Genomic DNA, 9,501 nt, shown 5'->3' with positions numbered 1-9,501 from the left:
CGGGGGCACCAGGGCACTGCAGGAGGACAAGGCTGGGCTGGACAGGATCTGCTCACACAGGGCTCTCTGGACAGAGACACAGAGGCACTGGTCACTCACACACACTGGTCACTCACACACACTGGTCACTAGGACACAGATACACACTGGTCACTCAGACACACAGAGACACTGGTCACACAGACACACACTGGTCACTCATACACTCACTGGTCACTCAGACACACTGGTCACTAGGACACAGACACACACTGGTCACACACACACTGGTCACTCAGACACACTGGTCACTCGGACACTCAGACACACACTGGTCACTCAGCTCTGGGAATTCCCTGCAGTCTCTTGGGAAAAGGCCTTGCTGGTCAGTGTGGCCGGACGCTGGTGGACGGGGGTGTGCTCACCGCCTCGGTGCAGTTTGTCTCCGGGGGCAGTGCAGCCGGGTCCTCACAGTGCTCCGTCGGGCCGTCCAGTTTCTGCAGTTTCCCGAATTCCAGGGGGCTGATTGTTACGCCTGGACAGACAGAGCAGCGGTCAGGGCTCTAGAGCTCTAGTGAGCGGATCAGCCGGACTGAGGGCCCTGCGGGTCTCTCTCCCTACCTGCCGCAGTGACCCTGTCGCTGTCCTTGATGCCGTTGAAGTCCCCACACAGCCCGCAGGTCTGGTTCCTGTACTGCTCATCGATCGCCACCTGCAGGGCGAGAGGAGGCTCTGCGGTCAGCAGGGCGCCCAGAGAGGGCGCCTCTGTCTGCTGCTGGGTCGATACCTGCAGTGCCCACCAGGCGGCAGCAGCGAGCAGCTTGACCTCACTGCAGAGCAGCTGTACTGAACAGCAGCAGACCGTGACCACGTCTGTTCCCATCGATCTCAACCTCCTGCTGGTGAGTCAAGGGAAGGGCGAGGCGCTGGACCACAGCGCCGATCCCATCGAGAGAGACAGGTTACAGAGACAGTGAGAGGAGGGTCTGGAAAGAGCTGTGAGTGATGTTCCTGAATCTGTGTTTTCTTCCTGCAGGCGTCCGTGAGGCCGGTGCGTACCGAGAGAGCGTCCTTCCAGTCCCACTGCAGCTCCAGCCCCAGTCTGGCCGTCACCCTCAGGGACTCCCCGCTCCTCTCAGCCAGCACTCCTCCCTGGATGAAGGGCAGAGGCACCCTGGTGCACAAGGGAGTGAGGTCAGAACCACACATTGACACACACTGGGTTGCAGGTCAGAACACACATTGTCACACACTGGGATACAGGTCAGAACCACACATTGTCACACACTTTGGTAACAGGTCAGAACCACATATGTACACACACTGGTGTACAGTTCAGAACCATGCATCTGTTACATACTGGGGTACAGGGCAGAACCACATATGTACACACACTGGGTTACAGGTCAGAGCCACACATTGACACACACTGGGGTACAGGTCAGAACCACACATTGTCACACACTGGGGTGCAGGTCAGAACCACACATACTGTAGATACCACTGGGGTACAGGTCAGAACCACACATTGACACACACTGGGGTGCAGGTCAGAACCACACATTGTCACACACTGGGATACAGGTCAGAACCACACATTGTCACACACTGGGATACAGGTCAGAACCACACATTGACACACACTGTGGTAACAGGGCAGAACCACAAAAGTGCATACACCGGTGAACAGGCCAAAATCACACTTTGACACACACTGGGATACAGGTCAGAACCACACATTGACACACATTGGGGTACAGGTCAGAACCACATATGTACACACACTGGTGAACAGGCCAAAACCACACAGTGACACACACTGGGATAAAGGTCAGAACCACACAACTGTCACATAGTCGGATACAGGTTAGAGGCATACGTTAAAACACACTGGGACAGAGGTGACAGAGGTCAGAACCACACATAGACACATACAATTGCATCCCAACAGACTCACCGCTCGCCATTGACAGAGACTGTCTCCCTGCGCAGCTCCAGAACCATGCCCTCCAGCTTCATGGTGACCTGGCTAACGGCGGAGTTACTGGGGGTCACATTCCTGCGGATCTGGATGTTGAAGTGCTCATAGGCAGCACGGCAGTGGGACGCCAGCACGTAGTTACAGGGGCCCGGGAGCTGATAGAGCTCCCCGTCAAACATGCGGTAGTGATGCCTGCCCCAGGTGCTGCACACTCCCCGGGGATGAGCTGAGACACACAGACACCAGAGTTACACTCCTGGGCTGCAGTTAGATGCAGTAGAGGAGTCCAGTGAGAGTCAGCCTCAGTGCTGCAGCAGTGGAGTGGAAAGGACTAAAGAAATTTGTACTAATTAATGACACCTGCAGTATGTAATCCTGGTCCTGAAAGGTCAGAGTGTCTACAGGTTTGAGCTGGGAGAAGCTGGTAAATTTGTCCAGTGAGGGTGATTTATGATACAAGGGACCTGCAGACACAGGACTGCCCCATCCCCAATCCACTGACGTCCCAGCAACACTAGGGCTGAGACTGGGACTGTTATTCCACACATTGCACTCCAGAGCACAAGAGTCCTGTTCTGCTCCGTGCTCTGTGCAAGAACGCTCCTCACAGTGCATTTAAGAGATGCAATAGTGAGTGAAGACAGCAGGGGGTGCTGTGGTATTTAATTTAGCGCTAGGCTGGGCTGGGCTCACGTTGGTGAGAAATTGAGCGTCAGGTCCCAATCCTACTGGGAGAGGGAGGAGGGAACTCAGTGGAACTGGCAGCCCAGTATGTGATCTCCTGTCACAGCCTGAGGAACAGTGAGTCTGTCTCCCAATAATGCTCAATATGTTTACAGTATATGTAAATATTTTATCATATGTCTTTGTTGTAAATGTCTGTAATATGTCTGTAGGTTTTATTTTACTTTTATTTTTTGTTTTGTTTCATGTGAATTTCATTATTTTATTTGCTTTGGCAACACTGATTGTACCTATCGGTCATGCTAATAAAGCACCTTGAATTGAATTGAATTGACTGATTCATAGAAACATCTCGCTGCCTCACAGCTGAGGCATTGCTGTTACCTGTGCGAAACAGTGTGCAATATCTGAGGATAAGAAAGCCTGCAGCTCATTCCACTGCTCACAGGGCCTAAAACCCTGATCAAGCTCGTCCCTGCAGTATCAGAAGGACAGCGTGACTTGGTTCTGATTCTGTGCACTTGCACAACTATGGAGCAAGGAAAAATCACCAGTACAGTTTCCCCAACAGAATTGCACTGAGCTCCGGTGCCCCTGTCCTCTGTTTAACCAGGCTCTTCCTGCAGGGGCTGTCCTGAGCTGTGTCTAGGACAGGTAGTGTCCAGAGCTGTCTCTGACCAGGACAGGTAGTGTCCAGAGCTGTCTCTGACCAGGACAGGTAGTGTCCCGAGCTGTCTCTGACCAGGACAGGCAGTGTCCAGATCTCTCTCTGACCAGGACAGGTAGTGTCCCGAGCTGTCTCTGACCAGGACAGGTAGTGTCCCGAGCTGTCTCTGACCAGGACAGGCAGTGTCCCGAGCTGTCTCTGACCAGCACAGGTAGTGTCCTGAGCTGTCTCTGACCAGGACAGGCAGTGTCCAGATCTCTCTCTGACAAGGACAGGTAGTGTCCCGGGCTGTCTCTGACCAGGACAGGCAGTGTCCCAAGCTGTCAATGCCCAGGACAGGTAGTGTCCCGAGCTGTCTCTGACCAGGACAGGTAGTGTCCCGAGCTGTCTTTGACCAGGACAGGCAGTGTCCAGAGCTCTCTCTGACCAGGACAGGTAGTGTCCCGAGCTGTCTCTGACCAGCATAGGCAGTGTCCAGATCTCTCTCTGACCAGGACAGGTAGTGTCCCGAGCTGTCTCTGACCAGCACAGGCAGTGTCCAGATCTCTCTCTGACCAGGACAGGTAGTGTCCTGAGCTGTCTCTGACCAGGACGAGGTCCTGACCTCCTTCAAACCAACACTGTACTCACGAGAGACGGTCTTGAAAGTCGGGATGAGTGGGAGCAGTGTGGCCTGGCTTGGTAGGATAATAGAGGAGGCATTTAGAGCTCCTGCAACGAGAGAGAGAAAAACAGGACAAATTCACTTATTCATTCATTCACTCATCCACCTTCTTCCTGTCCCCTGTAGCAAGAACCTGTTAGCAAAACAAATGCATGAGCTATGATGCCTCTCAGTTTAGAAATAGTGACCAACATCAGCCGCAGAGGCAGGGAGTAGAGATGACAGATAGAGCAGACAGAGAGAGCTCCATAGAGACTGGACACAGGCAGACCTGGCTGTCCAGGGAGGACAGGCTCAGTGACCACAGCCTGGCCAGAGAAACTGGACACAGGCAGACCTGGCTGCCCAGAGAGGACAGGCTCAGTGACCACAGCCTGGCCAGAGAAACTGGACACAGGCAGACCTGTCTGTCCAGGGAGGACAGGCTCAATGACCACAGCCTGGACAGAGAAACTGGACATAGGCAGACCTGGCTGCCCAGAGAGGACAGGCTCAGTGACCACAGCCTGGCCATAGAAACTGGACACAGGCAGACCTGGCTGCCCATAGACGACAGGCTGTGCTCCCACTGCCAGCAAGGAGAAGCAGAGACAGAGGTGCAATTCCTACTGCACTGTGACAGATATTCTTCCCCAAACTAACAAATCTAATCCCACAATTCCCAAGACCACCAGAATCAGAACAGCTCATAATCCTACTGGGAGAGGGAGGAGGGAAATCAGTTGAACTGGAAGCCCAGTATATGATCTCCTGTCACAGCCTGAGGAACAGACAGTGAGCCTGTCTCTCAATAATAATAATACAGTGTGTGATCTTCTGTCCCAGCCTGAGGAACAGACAGTGAGCCTGTCTCTCAATAAAAATAATACAGTGTGTGATCTCCTGTCCCAGCCTGAGGAACAGTGAGTCTGTCTCCCAATAATAATACAGTGTGTGATCTCCTGTCCCAGCCTGAGGAACAGACAGTGAGACTGTCTCTCAATAATAATAATACAGTGTGTGATCTCCTGTCCCAGCCCGAGGAACAGACAGTGAGACTGTCTCTCAATAATAATAATACAGTGTGTGATCTTCTGTCACAGCCTGATGAACAGTGACCATGTCTCTCAATAATAATAATAATACAGTGTGTGATCTCCTGTCCCCAGCCTGAGGAACAGTGACCATGTCTCTCAATAATAATAATACAGTGTGTGATCTCCTGTCCCAGCCTGAGGAACAGACAGTGAGCCTGTCTCTTAATAATAATAATACAGTGTGTGATCTCCTGTCCCAGCCTGAGGAACAGTGAGCCTGTCTCTCAATAATAATAATACAGTGTGTGATCTCCTGTCCCCAGCCTGAGGAACAGTGACCATGTCTCTCAATAATAATAATACAGTGTGTGATCTCCTGTCCCAGCCTGATGAACAGTGAGCCTGTCTCTCAATAATAATAATACAGTGTGTGATCTCCTGTCCCAGCCTGAGGAACAGACAGTGAGCCTGTCTCTTAATAATAATAATACAGTGTGTGATCTCCTGTCCCAGCCTGAGGAACAGTGAGCCTGTCTCTCAATAATAATAATACAGTGTGTGATCTCCTGTCCCCAGCCTGAGGAACAGTGACCATGTCTCTCAATAATAATAATACAGTGTGTGATCTCCTGTCCCAGCCTGAGGAACAGTGAGTCTGTCTCCCAGTAATGCTCCATATGTTTATGTATAAATGTATTATGATGTGTCTATATTATCTGTAGATCTTATGTTAATTGTATTTGTTTTGCTTTGGCAACACTGATTTATTCATTGGTCATGCCAGTAAATCATCTTGAATTGATAATTCAGTTGGGAGCAGACAGAGAGGACAGAGAGTGAAGAGAGAGAGGACAGAGAGCAGAAAGAGAGGACAGAGAGGACAGAAAGAGTGGAGAGAGAGAGTTGAGGAGAGAGTGGACAGAGAGAGAGTGGACAGAGAGATTGGACAGAGAGAGTGGACAGAGAGAGAACAGAGAGGACAGAGAGAGTGGAGAGAGAGAGAGCAGACAGAGAGAGAGGACAGAGAGCAGACAGAGAGGACAGAGAGAGTGGACAGAGAGAGTGGACAGAGAGAGTTCAGGAGAGAGTGGACAGAGAGAGAGTGGACAGAGAGATTGGACAGAGATTGGAGACAGAGAGAAGGGGACAGAGAGAGAGTGGACAGAGATTGGAAAGAGAGAATGGACAGAGTGGACAGAGAGAGCTGACAGAGAGAGGACAGAGAGAGCTGACAGAGAGGACAGAGAGAGAGGACCGAGAGTGGACAGAGAGAGAGAGAGGACAGACAGAGTGGACAGACAGAGAGTGGACAGAGAGCAGAGAGAGTGGACAGACAGAAGGTGGACAGAGCGAGTGGACAGACAGAGAGAGTGGACTGAGAGCAGAGAGAGTGGACAGACAGAAGGTGGACAGAGACAGGGTGGACAGACAGAGCGAGTGGCCAGAGAGCACAGCCCCGAGGAGACGCCCCTACCGTTCTGAGCAGAGCCTCGTCCTGCAGTCAGTGTGAGCCACAGCAGCGCCCATGCGCTTATCGCCTGTCGCAGCCCCATGATTCCCTGCGCTCCTGGTCGCTTCTCCACAGGTGCTCCGGGGAAAGGCTGTGTCTCCGGACGCCGGCTCCGGGTTTTATAGCGACGCGGCGGAGGAGGAGCCGGACAGCATCAGAGAGGGGTCCGCGATCTCCAGGATCCTGGGGCGTGACGCTCTCCACAGCAAACAGAATTAAACTTTTGCGCAAAGCGGATCACGCTAAGCTGTTTGGACAGGCCTTGTCAGACAACAAGAGGTTTGTCCTGTCGCTTGTGTCCAGTAATCATCTCTCCCTGTCCGGCGAGAGACGGGCACGGCCGTCAGGATGGTGATGTGTTTGTGCAGAGAGGGCATCTGAACTTCTGGGCCTGAGCGTCACAGCACAGGGGAGCCCCGCCCCCTCCGTCCTGGGGGCGCAGGTCACCCCTAAACAGCTCGGCTCGTTGGGAAAGTGACAGTTTGACACCTGGTGCTGAAACATTACTGTAGAGCTGAGAAACACCACCAACTGGACCAGACCACCAGCGACGGAGAGATCTGGACCACACACAGTCCGGTCAGGACCGCCAGCGCCGGAGACCCCTGGACCGTACACAGACCGGTCAGGACCGCCAGCACCGGAGAGGTCTGGACCACACACAGAACAATCAGGACCAACCACAGGCCTGGACCACACACAGACCGGTCAGGACCAACCTCAGGTCTGGACCGCACACAGTCTGGTCTGGACCAACCTCAGGCCTGGACCGCACACAGACTGGTCAGGACCAACCACAGGTCTGGACCGCACACAGTCTGGTCTGGACCAACCTCAGGCCTGGACCGCACACAGACTGGTCAGGACCAACCACAGGTCTGGACCGCACACAGTCTGGTCTGGACCAACCTCAGGTCTGGACCGCACACAGACTGGTCAGGACCAACCACAGGTCTGGACCGCACACAGTCTGGTCTGGACCAACCTCAGGTCTGGACCGCACACAGACTGGTCAGGACCAACCACAGGCCACCAGCACCAGGGAGGTCTAGACCGCACACCGGTCAGGAACACCAGCACCGGAGAGGCCGGACTGCACACAGACCGGTCAGGACCAACCTCAGGCCTGGACCGCACACAGACCGGTCAGGACCACCAGCGCTGGAGAGGCCTGGACCACACACAGACTGGTCAGGACCAACCTCAGGTCTGGACCGCACACAGTCTGGTCTGGACCAACCTCAGGCCTGGACCCCACAAAGACCGGTCAGGACCAACCACAGGTCTGGACCGCACACAGTCTGGTCTGGACCAACCTCAGGCCTGGACCGCACACAGTCTGGTCTGGACCAACCTCAGGCCTGGACCCCACAAAGACCGGTCAGGACCAACCTCAGGCCTGGACCGCACACAGACCGGTCAGGACCAACCTCAGGCCTGGACCGCACACAGTCCGGTCAGGTCCAACCGCAGGCCTGGACCGCACACAGACCGGACCGGACCGCCAGCGCCAGAGAGGCCTGGACCACACACAATCTGGTCAGGACCAACCACAGGCCTGGACCACACACAGACAGGACCGGACCACCTGTTTTCGGACACGAGTACGAAGGCCTGTGTTAGCGCCTGATTAATGTGCTGGAGGTGCAGAGTAATTTGAGGGCTTCTGGACTTTCAGCCCGGACACTCATTCTCAGGGGACAGCCTGCCGTACGCTGTCCCATGAGGTGCTCGGACTGGGCCTGCGCTCTCCCGGGCTGAACTGGAGCCCAGCCCAGCCTCTGTTGATCCTTCTCTTGTACAGTCCAGTTCCTCAGGCTCCAGGGTCTCTAAGAGGCTTACCTGAGCAGAAGCAGCCCTGATCGGCCTGTACAGCAGGCAAACAGTGGTGTTTGCACAGCGTCTCCGGGTTTCCCACTCTGGGAATTCTGTAGCCTGGCAGATTTATGAACTCTCACGCACATACAGTAATCTCTGGACATATCCAGATGGCTACGAGTGTACATGCACGCCTTCGTTTATCTGTAACGGCACAAGAGAGGTTACGAATGAGATGAGCCGTTTGGCCCGTCTAGCCTGCTGCTGATCCCGGACCTTATCCAGCTGTTTCCTGGGAGAAACCAGAGTATCGACTTCAGCCACAGGGCTGGGCAGCTTGGGTCACACTCCCACCACCCTTTGTGCAAAGGAGTGCCCCCTGTTCTCAGTTTTAAATGTATTTCCACACAGCTTCCCCCCACGTCCTCTGGTTCGTGTTCCACTGTTGATTATGAAGACATCCACTGGCTTGACTCGTCAGTGACTCTGAGCCTCAGTGAGGATTTTGAATACTTGTATCACGTCCCCCTCATATTCTCCTCTGTTCAAGGCTAAAGAGACTCAGTCCCTGCAGCCTGTCAGTGTGGGACACTCCCTTCAGACTGAAGAGACTCCGTTCCTGCAGCCTGTCAGTGTGGGATACTCCCTTCAGACTAAAGAGACTCAGTTTCTTCAGCCTGTCAGTGTGGGACACCCCCTTCAGACTAAAGAGACTCAGTTCCTTCAGCCTGTCAGTGTGGGACACTCCCTTCAGACTGAAGAGACTCAGTTCCTCCAGCCTGTCAGTGTGGGACACTCCCTTCAGACTGAAGAGACTCAGTTCCTCCAGCCTGTCGGTGTGGGACACCCCCTTCAGACTAAAGAGACTCAGTTCCTCCAGCCTGTCGGTGTGGGACACCCCCTTCAGACTAAAGAGACTCAGTTCTTCCGGCCTGTCAGTGTGGGACACTCCGTTCAGACTAAAGAGACTCAGTTCCTCCAGCCTGTCAGTGTGGGACACTCCCTTCAGACTGAAGAGACTCAGTTCCTCCAGCCTGTCAGTGTGGAACAGTCTTTTGAGCCCAGAAATATATCTAGTTGCAGTTCTCTGGAGAGATGTATAGTATTATATACTGATTATTATTATTATTACAAGCCGCAGGGGTTCGAGTTGTGTTAATGTGCTCTGGGAATGAACTGGGT

General features: G+C 53.6%; 1 protein-coding gene across 1 annotated transcript; it reads right to left on the bottom strand.

The window, feature by feature from the left end:
* Nucleotides 1–365: 365 nt before the first annotated feature.
* LOC148819680 (mucin-2) lies at nt 366–6,544 on the bottom strand. The gene is made up of 6 exons (XM_088934946.1): nt 6,466–6,544; nt 3,942–4,022; nt 1,937–2,186; nt 1,039–1,153; nt 601–691; nt 366–514 (listed from the first exon to the last, which is right to left on the bottom strand). The coding sequence occupies exons 1-6, from the start codon at nt 6,542–6,544 to the stop codon at nt 366–368; spliced, it is 765 nt and encodes a 254-aa protein (XP_088791072.1).
* Nucleotides 6,545–9,501: the final 2,957 nt, after the last annotated feature.

The sequence above is a fragment of the Atractosteus spatula genome, chromosome 16 (assembly GCF_055471065.1).
Source record: "Atractosteus spatula isolate fAtrSpa1 chromosome 16, fAtrSpa1.hap1, whole genome shotgun sequence".
Taxonomy (NCBI): domain Eukaryota; kingdom Metazoa; phylum Chordata; class Actinopteri; order Semionotiformes; family Lepisosteidae; genus Atractosteus; species Atractosteus spatula.
This window is presented reverse-complemented; position numbering and strand designations above follow the sequence as displayed.

What these genes read in the sequence shown, in the direction of transcription:
- LOC148819680 (XM_088934946.1), bottom strand. Translation starts at nt 6,544, where the DNA reads ATGGGGCTGCGACAGGCGATAAGCGCATGGGCGCTGCTGTGGCTCACA. An exon ending in GACTTTCAAGACCGTCTCTC is followed by an intron (nt 2,187 to 3,941) that starts GTGAGTACAGTG and finishes TGTGTGTCTCAG; the next exon opens with CTCATCCCCGGGGAGTGTGC. An exon ending in CGACAGGGTCACTGCGGCAG is followed by an intron (nt 515 to 600) that starts GTAGGGAGAGAG and finishes CTGTCTGTCCAG; the next exon opens with GCGTAACAATCAGCCCCCTG.